At 44.0% G+C, this 20,910-nt stretch overlaps 2 protein-coding genes across 3 annotated transcripts in view; one reads left to right on the plus strand and one right to left on the minus strand.

Moving 5' to 3' along the window:
- The window catches only part of LOC129837324 (PC3-like endoprotease variant B), a 153,112-nt gene extending 147,050 nt beyond the window's left edge, over positions 1–6,062 (minus strand). Inside the window, exons 1-2 of the mRNA XM_055903396.1 lie at positions 6,001–6,062; positions 4,695–4,878 (exon numbers count right to left, since the gene is read on the minus strand). Of these exons, the coding sequence (XP_055759371.1) occupies positions 4,695–4,871 (177 nt within the window). The 5' untranslated portion in view covers positions 4,872–4,878; positions 6,001–6,062. The remainder of the gene's footprint in view (positions 1–4,694; positions 4,879–6,000) is intronic.
- An 8,459-nt stretch (positions 6,063–14,521) lies between these two features.
- mms22l (MMS22-like, DNA repair protein) overlaps positions 14,522–20,910 on the plus strand; it is a 33,612-nt gene continuing 27,223 nt past the window's right edge. Inside the window, exons 1-8 of one of the 2 annotated variants that reach the window (XM_055903398.1) lie at positions 14,522–14,632; positions 15,050–15,317; positions 16,059–16,184; positions 16,309–16,361; positions 16,568–16,655; positions 16,861–17,038; positions 18,009–18,102; positions 18,331–18,461. In XM_055903398.1, the coding sequence (XP_055759373.1) occupies positions 15,142–15,317; positions 16,059–16,184; positions 16,309–16,361; positions 16,568–16,655; positions 16,861–17,038; positions 18,009–18,102; positions 18,331–18,461 (846 nt within the window). In that variant the 5' untranslated portion in view covers positions 14,522–14,632; positions 15,050–15,141. Of the gene's footprint in view, positions 14,633–14,732; positions 14,833–15,049; positions 15,318–16,058; positions 16,185–16,308; positions 16,362–16,567; positions 16,656–16,860; positions 17,039–18,008; positions 18,103–18,330; positions 18,462–20,910 lie in introns of those variants that run through there. The other variant, XM_055903399.1, reaches the window with a different exon arrangement.

Consider the following 20,910-nt stretch of genomic DNA (forward strand, 5'->3'; position numbering starts at 1 on the left):
TGCAAGTCTATTTCCACATAGCCTAAGTGCATTGTGTGAGTATATGTGTTTGTGTGTTTCTCTCTCTCTCTCCCATCCCCTCTCTCTCTCTTTCCCTCTCTCCTCTCTCTCCTTTTCCCTTTCCTCTTCTCTCCTCTCCTTTCTCCATTTCAATATTGAAGAGAGTTTTATTAAAGGCTGGACTCGGGGGTGCTGAGGCGCTCTCAGTCATTTTCCTACAAAGTGCTTTAATCCATCACACGGCCAACATGTGGCCTTTGCAGCCATACATCATCTCAGCCTGGAGAGAGAGAGAGCACCCAACATAATTTCTGCTCTCCTCGTCCTTCGTTTCTTCCTGGCATTCCCACCTGGAAGGGAGAGACCGGCATCGACATCTTCCATAGTCAGAGAATGCTCTTTGCCTCTTTATTTTGTGTCTGTCTGTCCGTTTTTCCTCCCTGTCTTTACGGTTGAGAGTGAGGCATGAGTAGGACAGGTGGGAGAGGAGTAAAGAGTGAGTAGAATCAAAATAAACACGGTGCCTTTTATAGTGTGCAGCTGGTGCAGCGGTGCCCACCCTCCTGCCATGGCTATCACCTGCCTCCATTACGCACACACACACACACACAGAGAAAGAGAGAGAGAGAGAGAGAGAGAGGGGAGTGAACCCTCAGCCCTCTAACTAATGGAATGGGGCCTCACTCCTAGCCATTAGAGTATTGGTGTGCCTCTCTGTGCCCCTAAGTGCCCTGCACAAAGAGCAAAGAGAGGGAGAGGACACAGGAGAGAGGGAGGGGTGGATGGAGGAGGGAGAGGAAAGAGAGGTGTGCCTTGGAGTCTCTTCCATGCCATAGAGAAACCTGGTCATTGCATTTCAGCCACCATGCATATGAACACATCGGGAATGGAGATCGGTCAGAAGACTTACATGTCCATTACCTTGAAACCTTCATAGAATATGTTTAGTTGTGTATTTACCAGAAGTGTCTAATAATTTAGCCAGATACTGTCAATATTGTATCTGCTTCAGCACACGTAAGCAGCATTTACGTTTGTCTGCAGTACGCATTTTACATGTCCTGGTTTGATATTGCACGCTCGCTCGGTTGACTGGTCAGTCTGTAACTCGCAGGTTTGTATCTTTTGTTGAAAGGATATTGAGATTCTAAATGAGGTACAGTATACAGACTAAGCCCTGTTCAAAGGTCGTTTTAAGCGTGATTGACAGCCGAGTTGACTGATCTCTGAGCCCTCTGATTTCATTTAGCCCAGTAAATCCAGTTCTCTACATCAATTACATGTGCTTTACTCAGATAGAAAACACACCTCAAGAGTACATGTATGACTGGTAGAGAGAGACAGGTGGAAGGTAGGGTATGTCTAAAATAGGCATGGGGGGGGGGGGGGGGTTGAATCTCTTGATGAGCTGATACAATGTCCACAGACACTAACACAAGCTGTGCTTGGGTAATGTTATGGTAATGACATGGTAATGATATGGTAATCTGGCGGCAGTATTCCACATCACTAGAGAGAGGGGAATTCTGGGAGGCCTTTCACCACTGGGTGGAGTGGAGGGACTTCCTGGTCTCAGAGTACACAGCAACAACAACACACACACACCACCCACACAAACACACACACACACACACACACACGGTCATATATACTACTATCACATATACACACTATATAGAGTCAGTGAAACAAATAGGACATAACATGATACGACACATTTGCAAATACACATGGAGAATGCATTTGTGCATGTGAGTGCGAGGGCTCTTAAGCCTGTACAGTATTTTGAGTCAGTCTGATGTTCTGTGTAATAAAATGAGCATGAAGAGATTAAGGGGAGTGTGTGTGTGCATGACAAGCTTTCACACCTGCCGGGGGCCATGAGAAGTGTGTGTGTGTGTGTGTGTGTGTGTGTGTGTGTGTGTGTGTGTGTGTGTGTGTGTGTGTGTGTGTGTGTGTGTGTGTGTGTGTGTGTGTGTGTGTGTGTGTGTGTGTGTGTGTGTGTGTGTGTGTGTGTGTGTGTGTGTGTGTGTGAAGTGGTTGAGAACGATCCTGTTGTTTTCCATGTCTGAAACCTCACACCAGTAATGTCTGCTATTACCTACCCTGTCTGAGCGTGCTCTTGTCACACACACACACACACACACACACACACACACACACACACACACACACACACACACACACACACACACACACACACACACACACACACACACACACACACACACACACACACACACACACACACAAACACACACACACACACACAAACGGCTACACAATTATAAACAATGGACGACTGCAATCGTATACTACATGGGTTTCGAAGAGTACCTGTATCACATACTCGGACAATAATCCGTCCTGAGTACACACAAACACATGCACGAGGGAGTTTATGATACTACAACTCACATCCTGATCCTCTCTTGAGAGAACTAAAACTAACTTAAAATGTGTGGGTTTTTTCTGTTCTATATTTTCACTGCACCTCAACTGAAGATTTTCTGACGTTCAGACATCTAAAGTACAGGCTTGGTGACGGTTTTAATAGCACCCTTCAAATGAGAGGAATCTTGAAGCCCCTTTTGAAATGACTGCTCAGGTAACAATCTGGGAGCCGGTAAGAGAAAAACAACATAATGATGTTTAATCATGGCCCTCATCATCCGAAACCAAAGAAGAGCACTGAGAAATCTGGACAGCAAACTGCAAGTGTCCTCTTGAATCTCCCCAGTGACCGTCAATAAATCAAATCAAATCCAAAATAGGAAGGTGAATATTCTGCTATCAGTGTTGGGGGTCAATATTGCTTTTCAGTCAATTCAGGAAGTACACAGAAATGCTCATTCTTATTTTAAAAATTAAGCCACTGGAAAGCAAGAAGGGAAACTAGAATTTGGAAATGTCAGTTTACTTCCTGAATGACTACAATCTACAACCCTGTCTGCTATGCTGTGTTATACAAAGTAAAGAGGCCTATGGTGCATTGTTGTAAAATATATCATGTCAAAAACGCTGTCTCTGTTTTTACCGTTCTGCTTCTTTTTTTTCTTTCTTATATCCCAGTTGAAATGAATATGTCAAGCCAGTACAATACAATACACAGAAACCTGATGACATTCTCCTAGGAGCGCTACTAAATCAAAGAGACCACCGATATGCTGAGTGCTAGCGTCAAGAGACATTTGATTCCCATTCCGTTCGTACAATATTACCACTGGAATGCCAGAAGCAGATATCATCCTCCTCCAAAGCCTACCGTGCTGTCAAACTCTTCATTTCACTTCAATGTTTTCAAAAATATCACAGTCAATTGTGAAGTGCCGGTCTTGATATACAATATTGTATGCATGCAATGAGCAAATCACCGGTGACACAATTAAATTGGATTTGACTTTAACAAAGGGATTTAATGTCATTGACATTTAGCATCAGCCTGTGGCGACAGGTAAAACAGGCCAGTCAGCAGATTGGAGGAGCTACAGGAACCTGACATGGTTGGCTTGGCGTTCCTCTGCTGCTGAGTCCAAAGTTGCTGAGACTATAATATACACAAATGGAGAGAGAGAGAGAGAGAGAGAGAGAGAGGGAGAGAGAGAGAGAAAGAGAGAGTGAGAGAGAGAGAGAGAGAGAGAGAGAGAGAGAGAGAGAGAGAGAGAGAGAGAGAGAGGTGATTCAAAACCGATCCCACTCTCATTAATACCTGAGAAGAGAGGCTACATTTACACGTGTGTGTGTGTGTGCGCGCGCGTGCGTGCGTGTGTGTACGCTTGTGTGTGTGTGTGTGTGTGTGTATGCGCCCGTGTGTGTGTATGAGTTCAACATGGAGCGGCACTGTCCAATAAACTCCTGATAAAGGTCAACTCAATGTATTATTCATGGTCCAGGCAGCAGCGGCCAGAGCCAAGGCTGAGATGTGCTTACGTCCTCAGGGTGAGCATCAGGGAGTCGACCACCAGGGCAAAGGACACGTCTCTGATCACGTATCAATAACCTCACACTCTCGCACCCTCTCCTTCAATAGTTTGACCAGGCAAAACTAGAACTTGGAAGCACCACATACTGTACAACACTAACACTGTACCTCAAACTATAAAAAAAAAACGGAATATCTTGGCGCATTGACATACAGAATCTACTAAGCCACGCAATTACAAAAAAAAAACTCGTCCCCTAAACATCGATTACATCAGCTACACAAACACTCTGAGTAGGCCTAGACACTTTACAAAAGACGGTACTGATATGGTACGAATCAGTCATACAGACAGATGGACAGACGACAATAGATTACACGGAAGCATATAGGCCTAATCATTTCTAAAGACGTTCAACTGGATTTCTTCTGTCAGAATTTTAGTATGGGATTCCAAGGTTGGCCAGTGACGGTAAGAGGTAAGAGTGAAAGTGTGTGTGCGTGCGTGTGTGTGTGTGCGTGCGCGCGTGTGTGTGTGTGCGTGTGTGTGTGGGTGTGCGGGTGTGTGGGTGAGAGGGGGTCTGTGATCAGATATGAAATATTCAGAAAGGCCGCTGTAATTTGATGAAAGTCAGATATCCTCAAATGGAAATGGAAGTCAGCACTTTCGTACATCTCCCGACAAAAAGCCCCTCAGTAAACTGATTTAAAGAATGAAAATTGCAGGTCCATAGGATGAAGTAATAAAGGCAGGTTTTAAATATGCACTGACCCGTGATATGAACTGTAGTCCGTGCTGCTCGGCCAGGGCTTGTGCAGCTCTGGTGCCTCCGTCCATCTCCACAGCATAGAAGAAGTGGTGCTTGATGCCGGGCTGCCTCCCTGTGGTCGCTAGAGGCCACTGCAGCAGGCAGCATACAGTCAGCAGCACAATCACCGCCCTGTCCATCAAGGCCCTGCAAACATACAGATACACGGAAACATGGTTTAACTCATGCCAAGTTAAGGCTAGTTACTGTGAGAGAGCAACAACAGCATTTTAGCTTAAATGTCTAAATCCTCAAATCCTCAAATCCTCAACATCAATAGTGTTTACAAGTTACACATCATTATGGTTTGTTAACCAGCACCATGCATTACCATTTTAACTAGCTATGGAACTGCATAGCCAAAGAATAACAAAATGTTGTAACAAAATCAAAAGGTGAAAGGGTAAAGCAGTAAGTGAAGTTTGACAGGAAAATGTCTCGGTCAATAAATAATTAGTTATGCATTGAAATTCAGCAATCACTTTCCAGCATCGTGAACGCTTCATAAATGCCCGCTTCAGAGAGTGTGTGACTGGGGAAACGCATGCCTGAGGGTCATCCAGCTACAGAAAAAGAAATAGACAGATAGTACCGACAGAACTCAAAGTGAAGTCCTTCCTGTTTGTTGCTTTACAAGCAAAAGAAGGTGCCTGCCTGAGCCTGACCCGGCTCAACGTAATGAGTTATTAAGTGAGAATAACATTATAATGCATTGTAAGACGTGTCATGAGCAAGACCCCTTCATAATGGCGTATAATCATCTCGGACTAAAGAACAGCCCATTTGAGACAGTTGAAAGTGTTGTGCATAGCGAGACCCTAACACATAAGTGTTGTTGTAAGAGAAAATAAAGGCTCATACATACTTATAGCAAGGTATAAATCCTCTCTCAGAGGCGGGGTGTAGATTGAAATAATCCACTAGCCAAATTATTGCTGTAAATGTACTGACACAACCCAACCTAATTCAAGCACAAGCATATAATGTAGATGTTAGTTCCCCTTCAGCGAATTACTTTTGCGGAGTACCATAGTCCGCAAGTTGTCATATTATAGGACAACGCCTATGGCTTTGTAACAATGCAGGAGCACGGTTAGTAACAGGATCCAGTAACCTCTCCCTAGGTCTATAACATTATACTGGAACATTTAATAATAGCAAACCTTCAACATAATAATACTACTACTAATAATAATAATACCCTAATACTTCCCAACTTCACATGCAAAGAGTGGATGTAGCCTAGTGTACAGTATAAATACCCCCCACCTGCAGCAGCAGAAAGTGTCCAAGTCTGATCCTTCACTGGTCTCTCCCCGTATGCTGCACTGGGTTAGAACTCTGGCACATAAGAGCCCAGAGCATGAAAACACACACTTTCACACACACTCTTTCCACACATTTAATCTCTTTGCCTTAATGCAAATGTATCGAATGCAGAAACACAGCACTCTCCTTCTGTGGACTTTAATCTTCATGCAAAACCAGCTCTTTATCGACCTTTTTATGCCACCCCTCTATCTATCCTCTTAACTTGTGCCACCATTGTGTGGGGCTCACGTTATTACATTGAGTTACAGCAATAACCTACCCAGACCTGTTCACTGAGCCTAAAAGGTCCAATGCAGCCATTTTTATTTCAATATCAAATCATTTCGGTGACTGTTTTAAACTAGCCTTTTAGCAAAGAGCAATTTCTCAAGCAAGAATTTCGCTAGGACTGTCTGGGAGTGGTCTGAGTGGGGAGGGGAAAACTGAAAACTAACTGTTATTGGCAGAGAGGTTAAGAACTCTCTTTCTTATTGGTCTATTAACTAATTCACCAGACAGGCCAAAACTCCATCCCACCTAAACAGGCTGAAATTTCACGTAGCCTTTTCAAACAGCTCTTAGAAGGGCATTATAATAATTTTCACAATTTCACAGTGTTATTCCAACCTCATAGAGTGGAAATATATATAAAACACAGGATAATCACGTGTTTTAACTGCACTAGGCCTTTAAAGGATGTATAGGAGACTTTAGACGTATCGACTGCATGGAAACCATAAGGATTTCCCAGGGAAGAATGATACACAATATATACAAAAGTATGTGGACACCCCTTCAAATGAGTGGATTCGGCTATAAAATCAAGCACACAGCCATGCAATCTCCATAGACCATTGACAGTAGAATGGCCTTACTGAAGAGCTCAGTGACTTTCAACGTGGCTCCGTCATAGGATGCCACCTTTCCAACAAGTCAGTTCGTCAAATTTCTGCCCTGCTAGAGCTGCCCCGTTCAAGTAGAAGTGTTGTTATTGTGAAGTGGAAACGTCTAGGAGCAACAACGGCTCAGCCGCGAAGTGGTAGGCCACACAAGCTCAAAGAATGGGACCGCCGATTGCTGAAGCACGTAAGAAAACGTATGTTCTCGGTTGCACACACACTACTGAGTTCCAAACTGCCTCTGGAAGTAACTGTTCATCGGGAGCTTCATGAAATGGGCTTCAATGGCCGAGCAGTCGCACACAAGCCTAAGATCACCATGCGCAATGCAAAGCATCGGCTGGAGTGGTGTAAAGGCTGGGCAGTGGAAAGTGGAAATGCTTTCTCTGGAGTGAAGAATCCCTCTTCACCATCTGGCCGTCCCACGGGCAAATCTGGGTTCGGAAGCCTATCCCTGTTCATTGAGAATTTACCTGTAAAGGCGTGAATGGTTTATGCCAGGTTAGGCAGGTCCTTTCCTCGTTCTCCTCATTTTGGGAGAGCTGCTTGTCAGGTAACATGCTGTTATAGTTCTGCCATATACAATTCAGATGTGTGTTTATGGGCATTTTGCCCATTTTTCCCTGTGTTTGAGGTAACAAGAAAAGTGATTATTTTTCATATACTCTCCATACTGTATATTTTGTAAATAACCCGTCTGGATCCAGCCTTCTTCATCGCCTCCACGGTAAAATATATACAAATGTTTTGAACCTCCGACTGAGTCTGAACTCTTGCTGCCTCACATTAACAAGAAATCTTGGGAAAAAAATGTGTTGCCTAAATGAATAATTTAGCTTTACATTTCCTAAAAGAGTAGCTTACTTAGACTATTACATTTTTTGAATGTTTGTTCTTCATCGCTGCCATTTCAACTTATCCCTCTATATTCACCGAGCAATGATGAAACACATCACTCGGGTTATGCTCGTTCTCCTTCACTTCCTCTTTCACATCACCTCCCTTCAAAACCCTCAACAGTCAGCCATATGAAAACGGATACCCACACTGCTCCCCAAACTACCCCGGCAATAGGATCATCGGGGTTCAAATCTACACCATCACTCAGGCCCGATCTACAGTGAGAATACCCTAGCTGAAATCAATGACATCGCCAGGGGACTTAGCCCTAGTCAATCCCTGTGTGGGGCTGGAGGAGCCGGGTCTGCAGGGCAGAGCTGCACAGTACGCCCCCTCTGTAAGCAGGCCCCAGGCACAGGCAGGCTGAACAAGGGGCCAGATAGGTCGTTGAGCAAATGGCGTACAGGCAGCAGCAAACTGAATGCAGATGCGGCCTGGGGGCCTACTGCGACGCTGATAAAGCACCTGTACATTTTTTTATAGACAAACTACTTATTTCCGTCCTGCATATCGGCTTGGAAAGACTGATAACTTTCTATTCCTCCCAGGCGGAAGGATGAAAGGGCCAGGGGAGAAAGGCCTTTCAGGCCTTTAATTGATCAAGCAGAGGCCACAGGGCTTTGCCGGAGATAAAAGTGACTACCACTATGCTCAGCACAATGAGGAGATCTATTTTGGAGGAGACCCAATGAAGAAGGAGAATGTAGCTCATTATGCAAAGTCATTATGAGGCACTAACTATATGGGACTCATTTTTTTTTAAAGAGAGTTTTTAAAGAGAGTTTGTGGTCGAATTGAACATGATTTCTAGAGGTCAGGCCATAGGTCACGCAACACTGCCAGGGTGTTAACTTGTAGACCAGACTTGTTACTTTAAACATAAAAAACAATGCTGCTCATCCCTTGAGCATGACAAACAGTATCTGTAGATCCCCCGAGTGTCACACCCTGATCTGTTTCACCTGTCTTTGTGATTGTCTCCACCCCCCTCCAGGTGTCGCCCATCTTTCCCATTATCCCCTGTGTATTTATACCTGTCTTCTCTGTTTGTCTGTTGCCAGTTCATCTTGTTTGTCAAGTCAACCAGCGTTTTTCATCTCAACTCCTGCTTTTCCCCAGTCTCTCTTTTTCTCACCCTCCTGGTTTTGACCCTTGACTGTCCTGTCTCTGAGCCCGCCTGCCTGACCACTCTGCCTGACCCGACCCTGAGCCTGCCTGCCTGCCGTCCTGTACCTTTCCCCCACTGCTCTGGTTATTGACCCCTGCCTGCCTTGACCTGTTGTTTGCCTGCCCTGTTGCTGTAATAAACATTGCTAGTCCGACACAGTCTGCATCTGGGGCTTACCTTCAAACCTGATAGTATGAACTAGCCATGCCTGACCCAGCAGACACGGGACAGATGCGCGACGCCATCTCCTCCCAAGGAGTCATCCCGGAAAGTCCCCGACGATCCCGTTGCCGAGAGAACCCGAGGCTTCCCGACCTTCCCCGAGAGTCGCCGAAGACGGCTGAGTCCCCGCTTCCCGAGCCTATGCAACTAGGTAGAGCTGTGCTATCGCCAGGGGAATGGCAATACAGGATCAACATGAAGAGTTGTCTGTATTGCGAGACTCTTGGTCATTTTGTGTCCTCTTGTCCTTTAAAGAGATCAGGCTCACTGGTAGGAGCGAGTACTCTGGTGGGCCATATGGAGAACTTTCCTGCTTCCCTTGCTCGCACCCCTGTTCATGCTATTCTGCTGTGGGGAAGCCAGTCTAAATCTCTCTGGGTCCTCATTGACTCTGGGGCTGATGACAGTGTTTTGGATGCTATCCTGGCTTCCGAGCTGAACATCCCCACTCAGCCCCTCTCCACTCCCATGGATGTTAGAGCACTGGACAGGCGCTCAATATACCTGGTCACTCATATTACAACTCCCATCAAACTACGTTGTCAGGAAACACAGTGAGACTATTCAATTCCTGCTCATCAAGTTCTCTCATCAACTGGTCTACTGGTGCCATCATGGACTGGAGGCCGTTCTGCCACACCCAGTGTCTGAAGTCAGCTCAACCTGCCCCGGGGCGTCTTCCTGGGGGCTCGGAAGGTGCCCCAGACCTCTCCGCCATACCGGCGGAGTACCAGGATCTTCAGGAGGTGTTCAACACTCCGACCGGGGACGACTGTACTTGCTGTCAGGACCGGAGACCAAGGGCATGGACACCTACATTGTGGACTCCTTAGCTGCAGGATTTATACGTCCTTTGTCCTCTCCCTCCGGCGCAGGGTTCATATTTGTGGAGAAGAAGGACGAGACCCTGCGCCCGTGCATCGACTACCAGGGACTCAATGACATAACGGTGAAGAACTGCTACCCGCTCTCACTCATCTCCTCGGCTTTCGAGCTGCTCCAGGGGGCCACTGTGTTTTCCAAGCTGGATCTACGGAACGCTGGTGTGGGTCGGAATACTCCCGCAACACCCTTCCCTGCTCTGCCACGGGCCTATCTCATTTTGAGTGTTCCCTGAGGTGTCAGTCCCTGCTCTTCCCCGAGCAGGAGGAAGAGGTCGGCATTCCTTCTGCCCAGATGTTCCTTCTGCCCAGGAGCCCGGTTGGCCCTCCTCAAGACCACCTCCTGGTATCGACGACAAGGGCAGATGGTATGCTATCCACCCGGGATCTGCCCCTCCGGGTGGAATCCCGCAAGCCCTCCCCCAGGTTTATTGGCCCATTGCCCATTGCCAAAATGATTAGCCCCTCTGCTGTTCATCTTTTGTTTCCCCGTACGCTTCGTATACATCCCACCTTTCATGTGTCCAGAGTTAAACCCATGTCTCACAGCCCTTTGTCTCCTGTTTCCAGGCCCACCCCTCTCCTTCGCCTCATCGACGGCCAACCGGTTTACACGGTGAGGCGTCCCTTGAAGGTTCGACCTCGGGGCAGGGGGTTCCAGTACCTGGTTGACTAGGAGGGTTATGGCCCGGAGGAGAGGTGCTGGGTCCCCACCAGGGACATCCTGGACCCAGGCCTCATCACATCCAGTACCTTTCCCCCATTACTCTGGTTATTGACCCCTGCCTGCCTTGACCTGTTGTTTGCCTGCCCTGTTGCCATAATAAACATTGTTACTCCGACACAGTCTGCATCTGGGTCTTACCTTCAAATCTGATACCGAGCCCAGTATGGGGCAGTCAGACAGTGGAGGCAGCTATGCTTTTAGCAGCACGCTGAGCCCCGTTACGGTGGTGACGTGACCCGGATCGACAGTTGGCCTTCGCTCAACGGTCGGGGTTGTCACTGTCTAGCGAGTTTAGAAGGGGTGAGTGTAACGGAGTTAAGAATGTACCATAAGCTCCCTCCACACCTATCTTGAAATGTCGTCGATGGAGCCTTCCAAGGCTCAATTGGTTTGCACAGTGTCAAGAAGGACGGTTACCTGTGTTGTAAAACAGAGGATACTTGGTTTGAGCCCAGCATAGGGTAGTTAAACAGTGGAGGAAGCTAAGCTGTTAGCAGCACGCTGACCCCCATTATGGCGCTGCTAACAGCTTAGCTTCCTCCACTCAAGAGATACTCTTATAAGTTGTCTCCACTAATTTCCATATCAATATGCATTTTCTCTATGCATCCCCCAGTACTCTCTCCCTCTCCGTCTCTCTCTCTCTGTGTGTGTGATTGTGTGGGCGGAGACAGGTGTGCTGGAGTCAGAGCAGATCCCACCAGCTGCAATCTGTTCCATAATCAAGACCTCTACAAATACTCAGCCCTGCCACTTCCACGGTGCCGGATCGTAATCTCTGCTCAGTCAGTCTATGCTTCTAGCTATTTGTTACTATTCAGATCCTGTTACCCTGCTGTGCCTGTTTCCCTGCCTGACGCTGTTTTCCTCTCCGCTACAGTTCTGCCCGCTCTGACTCTGGTCCCTGTCTCCTGTCCCACGTCTCGTCATCCTGCTACTCTGTCCTGGATTCCCCACTCTACTACTCCCTTGGATTCCCCACGGACCTGCTTAACCTGTCTCAAACCTTCTCGCTCCAGCCTCAGCCTCCGCACCAGGTCTCCAGCGACCCGCCCAGCTTCCCCTGACCTGCACTCCATCTTCCTCTGTGTTACAATAAATAGCTTGGTTACTTCATCCCCGTCTCCTTGTCTGAGCCTGCTCGTGGGTTCTCCTGTTCCACTCCGCGTAACATATATAGTACCTCAAAATACCCCAATTCATGTTATTAAGTTCAAAAGAATACTAGAACCTTATAGTCCAAAGCTCTTGGCATGTCTCACATGCTGCTTACACATGATGACTATATTCACAAGTAAAGACTAATACTGTGTTTCCGCAACATACATGACACAATTCTGGGTTACACCAAGGAGGCAATACAGTAGCCCTATATGATAAATTGCACTAAATAATGCAATAATAATAAATAATAATAACAAAATCAATGCCGTTTCCAGGCCAATATTATGGTGGGTTAATAAGAGGTAGCTAGGGGGCAGTTATGTCAGTCACTGTCACTCAATTAGTCCATGTCAGCTAACATTTGATAGATTGCGAGGTAAGTTAGTCTAGCCAGCTATCTAAACCTTGTAGTAATCATGGCCGAATTACTGGCTGGGCACCCAAGGCACGCATGTGCCCAGGAGCCCTGAACTCAAGGAGGCCCCCATTGATTTTGTTAGTTATTCTCACTAAGATATCATATGAACATGGCATAAGTCATAGGAAAATGTGTAGAATTGCAGGAAATTTGTTTTAAAACTGCAACATTTTCTCTCTGTTCCATGGAAAAAGGTGTGGAATTGCATACATTTGCTTTAAAACTGTAAAATGTTCCTTATGCTGCCAAATGTTTTTTCCGGAAAGTGGGCCCCCCTTAACAAATATCGCTTAGGTACACCAAAAAATAGCTAGAAACATCCCTGAATAAAATGACAGAATTGATCTCACAATAAAACTACAGAATTGATCTCACAACTGAGCATCTCACAACATAATGGACCATTTGGAAAGACTTAAGTTACACACTCCCTTGTAGGAAGGGGATTTATTAATATACACACGTTGAAATTGCCCTACCCTCTCTCCAAAGAAAGGTTAGCAGAAATGATGGAACCTACCTGCTTTTTGGGTCTGGATCTCTTGATGTTATGTAAAACATATTCGTTGCCTCACAAAGCAAACAAATCCAATTCAATGTCTCTCGGGTCCTCTTTATTGTCTCTAACTGTGGTGTGTAGGGAGATATTCATACAAATTCGTCCAGTGGTATAAACACGCGGTTGTATGTAGACTTATCTATCCTATAGACTCCCTAATTCTCGAGCATGTATCCAAACGAGAGCTAATTAAATCCCGTCACAAACTACTCCAGTAAACGACAACATTCTGCTCCTGTCAAAAATTATTTGAGAAAATATGTGAATATGCATTTGAACGCAAGCGTGGTGAGATGGCGAGACACCGTTTTGCACAGACAGATCTGCATATGGAAATTAGGGTTAGCCTGGGTCCAATTTTATTTCACTGTTGTACTGTTTTTAATGAGACGGGGACACCAAGAGACGGACTGTCGGGGAAGGAAGGGCATAGGACGTGACTTTCATACAAGGCTACAAATGACATACAAATATAATGCACTACATCAACTATACCAGGGATAGTCAACTTTGACAAGGGGGCCAGAAAAACATGAACTCATCATGAGGGGCCGCAGTTGCTCGAGGATGTGTATATCCACATGTGCAATTTTACAGCAAAGTCTCTAATTCTACACATTTTGCCATAGGGTGGAGAGAAATATTTGTTGTTTTTAACATGATATCTGAGTGAGTTTGACTAACAAAATCAATGGGGGCCCTCGGGTGGTAATTCGACCATGATTACTACATTTAGATAGCTGGCCACTAGACTAATTTACCAATATAAAAATGTTAGATGACATGGGCTAATTCGGTGACTGTCAGTAACTGACATAACAAGAGAAAAACTGCTGATGCACAAACACATTTCAAAATTGCACTTTGTGTATTCTACTATTCTAACTTGTAAGTTGAGACCCCGAATGAGTTTAATATATATATATTGATCAGATGGCCTTCAAAACAAAAACAAAACAAAGTACAATGGATAAAAATACAATTAGTCACATATAAAGAAACGTCACAGTTGTTATAAGTTGACAAGCTTTGGCGCAGACATTACATTATTGTTACCTGATAACGTTTTACATAATTTATTATTCTCATCAAGACCGTTAACATTTTCATTTTGCCTGGACAGCTGACAAAAAATATCATCCCTAATGTCGTTGTATAACCCACAGTAAAGCTAGGTATGAGCTTCAGTTTCAATGGAACCATTGTTACAAAAAGTGCGTACGTACACGTTTATCTAGGGAAGTGTTTATGTATTGACCAGTCTCAATAGGGAGAGGGACCACTGACAATGACAGGATTCGGTAGGCTGCATACACCATTAATTATTTTTTTAGATTTTAGGAATTGGTTCCCAACATTGAACCATTCTTGAGAAGTTTAGATGGCTTTTTCCCCCACATGTAGGTAGGCGTATCATTATTTTATAATCTTCTTTTTTTAATAATTCGAATGATAACTGTAATGTATTTGCTACAATTTAACAGCTACATCACTCCTCTCGACAGAACTTCGGACCAATCATCCGGGAGATATCGGTTGCGTTGCCGAATCTGCGCATGCGTAGCTCGTGTGCTCCATTGCGCGGGAGAGACAGGCGGAAGTGAAAACCCCAAACAGAGCATTCGGAAAGGATTTCAGGATTTCATCTGGAGGTGAGCTAGCTCGTTAACCAAACCAAGCTTTTTTTTGACTTTGCGTTTCATTTGATGGTGTAACTGCAGTTTATTCAACAGTGCTGCTAATATAGGTGTTTTGACGATGTTATTCTCGGCAGGGCATAAAGACAGGCAGAGCATAAAGTCAAGACTCAGAGTAACTGCTTCTAGTAGTGAACCACGGCACAGATAGAACAGTGAGTTAGTTATACAAACATAACGTTAGTATTTCAGTGAACTGTAACGTTAACTAGCTAGCTAAGTAACGTTAGATGTTGGCCAACATTAGCCCTGTAAGATTACAAGGTTAACTTGGCTAACTACGTGTACGTTTTATAGATGTGTTGTTTAACTGTTTAGGTTGTCATTTGTATCGTTTCAAAAACGATTAACGTTATATTGACACTTCCCCAGCCCCATTTCTCATCTTCCCAACCAAAGTGCCATGGCCAGACTGTTGAAATGGCAGATTGTGTCTTTAATGTCGCTTCTCTAAAGTGAAGACAATGGAAGAGGACATCAGCCAGTCACTGACCCTGCCGGTGTCACCCTTCGCAGGGGAAAGCCAGTGTGAGCTGACCCCAGCCCTGCCACCCTGTTTCTCCTGTGCATCTGACCCAGGTCGGGATGACACCCGGCCACTGTCATCTGACAGTTATATTGGCAGGGGCTCCCTGAAACGGTAACGTCTCTATGAGCACACTGCTAAGGCATATTTGGCAGGCTAATATTATACCGAACAAAAATATAAACGCAACATGCAACAATTTCTAAGATTTTTACTGAGTACCAGTTCACATAAGGAAATCAGTCAAGTTAAACAAATTATTCCATTCAGAAATACTCCTCAGTACTCCTTTATTCAGTGTATAATCTACTGGATAAGAGTACAGATACATTACATTAGGCACTTGTCATGGTAAATACAGAAGGAAAGTCCCGCCTACTTCATGGATCGCGTCCCACGGTGTTTTTGAATGGACTTCAAGAATATATAATCAAATTAATAAAAAAGTGGTTGTTTAAGATATATGTAATAATTATATTAGTATTTGTGGATTAATTGGCTTCTACCTGATGCCTTTCATGAATATTTCTGATTGAGTAAATTAATCCACAAATACAAATATAATATATATCTTAAATTACTGTGTTTTCATGAATTTGACAATATAATCTTGAATGCCATTCAATAACAGCATGGGACATGATCCAGGAAGTAGGTGGGACTTTCATACCGTATGTGACGCATAGTAACTCAAAAGATTGTTAGATTGGACAGCTGACGACAGTGGACAGAAATAATATGTTGACCTTGTTATAATACAACAGAATCGTTACCGACAATATTGTTTGAGGAAAACTCCCTGTCTTCAGTGTCTTTTAGGCTGCAGCAGATCTTAGTTACTATTGTCTTCCATAGGCTGCTGTTACGTCTGGCCCCAGCCCCTGCAGACTATGAAGATGACACAGTGGATATCTTTGGTTTCCCATGGGTGACAGAGACCGCTCTGGTGGAATCTACCAAGCTTTTGTTTGGCCTGTTCAGGTGGGAATACAGCCAGATAATGTGGAGTGTCATTCATTTATTCCAGACTATGTGTAACTGCCTCACTGTCTCTAATTCTCAGGGTTTTGAGGGCAGTATGTCACAATTTGTTGTCACCTTTCAGGCAAAAGCTTCTTAAATTAGAGACCCTGGTGCAGTCCAGCTCTCATGACTTTGGTAAGCCAACTTAATGTATACCTTGCTGCTCATGGTTTTGTGAGGGGTTCATAAGTTGAAATTAGATGAAGCTTTGTCGTAATAACCAAGTGTGATGTGATTTGATTTGGTGGTTCAATCTTTTTTTTTTTTCCTGGGTTGTTGTGATGGGGAAATCTTGTACTGTTTTTGTTGTACTGTATATACTTGACAATGCTATGTTTCAGGCCAAGCCAGCAGCCTCCATTATGAGGCAGAAGACCTTAGGCAACAATGTGTGCTGTTTCTCCAATATGTCAAAGTCTTCCTATACAGGTAATGCTGCTGGTCAGTTATTACTGATTCTCACTGACTGTGTTCCTGGCCTAGGGCATAGGCTATATTTACTAGGCATATACATATCTAGTTCCAGTAAAACAGTGTAAGGATTTGTTTTTTGTTTTAAAAGGTCAAAGGATCAGCATTCAGGTCTGACACCTGACTTTTCTGTGGTTCCCTATGTGACCTCTGCACCCTGCAGGTACCTGGAGCCCACCTGTCCCCTGGAGGAGGGCCCCTGTCACCCCTATGAGGAGCTGGAGGCTCAGCTACCCTCTGCTCTGCTGGAGGAGCTCTTTGGGGTCACCCTCCTCATAGGGCGCCTCAAAGACTTGCCAGCCAACATCCAGAGTTCCCTCACCATACAGCACCAGGGCAAGGTAGCCCCCCGCCCCCCCCCCCCCCCACATACACACACACACACAAAAAGCATGAATATTGTAAGTGAATACCAGACCTGGGTTCAAATATATGTGTATTTAAGTATCTGGTATTTAATATACTTTTTCTGTGTATTTGAATATTCAAATACACAGCCCAAAACAATTATTTTTACTTGAGTATTTGAATGTAAAAAACAAATAGTCTGCCAAATTGTATTTGACAGTATGTTCAAATACTTATTTAAATTTGACAGTATGTTCAAATACTTATTTCAAATGCTATTTTCAAATACTTGGGTTAAATGCATGAGAGTGTATTTGAGTCAGTGGATTTAAGTTTTTCAATTACTTTCCAAGTGTATTTCCAAATACATTAAAATATTCAACTACTTGTCTTTTCAAAGAAAATATATCTCAATACTTACTTCTGTCGTGGAAATTCTACACAGGGACACTCAAAGTCAATCTTAAATTAATCATTCTTTATTATCAGCGCCCTGGGGAGGTTCCAACCAACTCAATTCACCAAGTACACATGTCGATCAGGAGCTCTACCGGGGCAGTCCCGTTAGTTCTCTTATATACTGCAGACAAGTTATATTTGCATGATTTAGCTTATTAATCGTTCATAATTAATGAATCATTAACGTTTGCTTCATTCATGTGACTGACCAATACTGGGTCATGCATGTGAGAGACCCTACGAGGCAACACAACACCCAACACCCCAGGAGGCTTCTTGTCTAGGCTGAGACCTTGAAACTGAGATATCTTTTGTTCTCAAATCAAGGGTCTGGGCGTACTGCCAACTTGCAGATACTGATAGTGAGGGTTCGTTCAATTAGTTACATTATTAGAAAAGTACATACATAAAATGTTCCATTACATTTCGTAAGTATGTGAAAGTAATTTAGATATTTCAAAGTATTTGAACCCTGGTATGCTTTTACTGTATATCTCCCCTCAGCTGTTTCCTCCCTCCTGGCATTTGTTACACCTCCACCTGGACATCCACTGGTCAGTGTTGGAGATTCTCCACCTGCTGGGGCAGAGGATGCAAGGTATGTGTTGATTTTATTGTTGTTATTTAGGATCTCGTCTCACCTATCATAGGGTAATCTTCCAAGGCAAAACGAATTACATATGCAGTACTGTAAAAATCAAAAACGGATCTGAAATACACGATATGAAGAGAGGGAAAAAATAAGTCGAGGCTGGTGTTGTCAGGCTGGTATTGTCAGTGTATTGTAGGTCTACCGCATTCTTATTTGTCTGTTTGACCTTTGCAGGTCAGGTGGTGTACGCCCACCAGTTTGTGAACCTGACCGGGGAGAACCTGACCAACAACAGCCTGTTTGAGGAGCATCTCTGCAACCTGCTCTCTGACCTCACTGGCATGGCCATGGGCAAATACAGCAAGGTACTGTGTATGGGGTTATACATGTGTGTTGTGTTCCTTAACAACACTAACCATTGAGTAAGCCATGAGGCAAACCCCTTAAAAATGTTCCAGGGGTGCCACACTATGGCTGACGCTGTGCTCCCATCTCTCTGTGGGTGGGTGGTATATTGTTGTATTTCATTAGGATCCCCATTAGCTTTAGCAAATGCAGCACTCTTCCTGGGGTACACATGAAACATTACATAAGACAGAACATTAATAGACAAGAACAGCTCAAGGACAAAACTACATTAAAAAATAATGTGTAGGGCACACGTAGCCTACATATCGATGCATACACACAAGCTATCTAGGTCAAGTAGGGGAGAGGCGTTGTGCCGTGAAGTGTTGCTTCATCTGGTTTTTGAAACCAGGTTTGCTGTTTATTTGAGCAAGATGAGATTGATCGGAGTTCCTTGCAATAATAGCTCTCTATAATACTGTATGCTTTCTTGAATTTGTTCTGGATTTGGGGACTGTGAAAAGACCTCTGGTGGCATGTCTGGTGGGGTACGTGTGTGTGTCAGAGTTGTGTGTAAGTTGACTATGCAAACAAGGTTTTCAACACATTAATGTTTCTTATAAATGGAAGAGGTGATGCAGTCAGTCTCTCCTAAATTCTTAGCCAAGAGAAAGTATTTATAGCAGCCCTCTGATTACAATGAAGAGCAAGACGTGCCGCTCTGTTCTGGGCCATCTGCAGCTTAAAGATGTCTTTCCGTGCAGCACTGGACCACACGACTGGACAATAATCAAGATTAGACAAAACTAGAGCCTGCAGAACTTGCTTTTTGCTGTGTGGTGTCAAAAGAGCAGAGCATCTCTTTATTTCGGACAGACCTCGCCCCATCCTTACAACCATTGAATCTATATGTTTTGACCATGACAGTTAACGCCAAGTAATTTAGTTTCCTTAACATGTTCAACAGCCACACCATTCATTACCAGATTCAGCTGAGGTCTAGAATGTAGGGAATACTTTTTTACCAAATGCAATGCTCTTAGTTTTAGAAATGTTCAGGACCCATTCCAAAAGAGACTGCAACTCTTTAGGGGTTTCAGTGACTTTATTAGCTGGGGTTGCTGATGCTTATATGGTTGAATCATCAGCATACATGGACACGCATGCTTTGTTTAGTGGCAGGTCATTGGTAGAAATAGAAAAGAGTAGAGGGCTTAGAGAGCTGCCCTGCGGTACACCACACATTACACGGTTGACATTAGATAAGCTTCCATTTGAGTTCTGTTAGATAGATGGCTCTGAATCCACGATATGACAGAGGTTGAAAAGCCATAACACAAGTTTTTTTTCCAACAACACGTTATGGTCAATAATATCAAAGGCTGCTTGAAATCTAACAGTGCAGCTCCCACAATCATCTTATTATCAATTTCTTTCAATCATCAGTCATTTGTGTCAGTGCAGTACATTTTGAGTGCCCTTCTCTATAAGCATGCTGAAAGTATGTTGTTAATTATTTGTTTACAGAGAAATAGCACTGTATTTGGTCAAACACAATTTTTGCTGGCAGAAAGAAAGTTTATAGGTCTGCTGTTAGAACCAGTAAACACCGCTTTACCACTCTTGGGTAGTTTAATTACTTTGTCTTCCCTCCAGGCCTGAGGACAGACTTTCCTCTAGGCTCAGGTGAAAGATATGACAGATAGGAGTGTCCATGGAGTCAGCTACCATCCTCAGTAGCTTTCCATCTAAGTTGTCAATGCCAGGAGGTTTTGTCATTATTGATCGATAACAACAGTTTGTCCACCTCTCCCACACTAACTTTACAAAATTAAAACATGCAATTATTTTCTTTCATTAATTGTTTTCTTGGCTCACCGTTTGTCGTTGGCATTTCCTGCCTAAGTTTGCCCACTTTGCCAATTAAGTAATCAATATGCAGTAAGTCGGCCAGTCGTATTAGCCACTCTTTTTTTTCCCCATCTCTTTGAACCAATTCCTCATCAATCTATGGAGCCTTATCAGTTCTAACAGTCAGTTTTTTTAACAGGTGCATGTTTATCAATAATTGGAAGAAGCAATTTCATAAATTCATCAAGTGCAGCGTCTGGATGCTCCTTATTAATCACATCAGACCAACAACTATTTTTTTAACATCATCCACAAGTCACAGCAAAATCTTTTGTATGATCTCTTATACACTATTTTAGGCCCAGCTGTTGGAATGTTGACTTTGCTGGATATAGCCACGATATTGTGATCACTGCATCCAATGGGTACAAATACAGCTTTAGAACAAAGTTCTACAGTATTAGTAAAAATGTGATCAATACATGTGGATGATCTTTTTCCTGTAGTGTTTGTAAACACCCTGGTAGGTTGATTTAATAACCTGAATCAGATTACAGGCACTGGTTACAGTAAGAAGCTTCCTTTTGAGCAGACAGCTTGATGAAAACCAGTCAA

This window comes from Salvelinus fontinalis, chromosome 38, assembly GCF_029448725.1.
Source record: "Salvelinus fontinalis isolate EN_2023a chromosome 38, ASM2944872v1, whole genome shotgun sequence".
NCBI lineage: Eukaryota > Metazoa > Chordata > Actinopteri > Salmoniformes > Salmonidae > Salvelinus > Salvelinus fontinalis.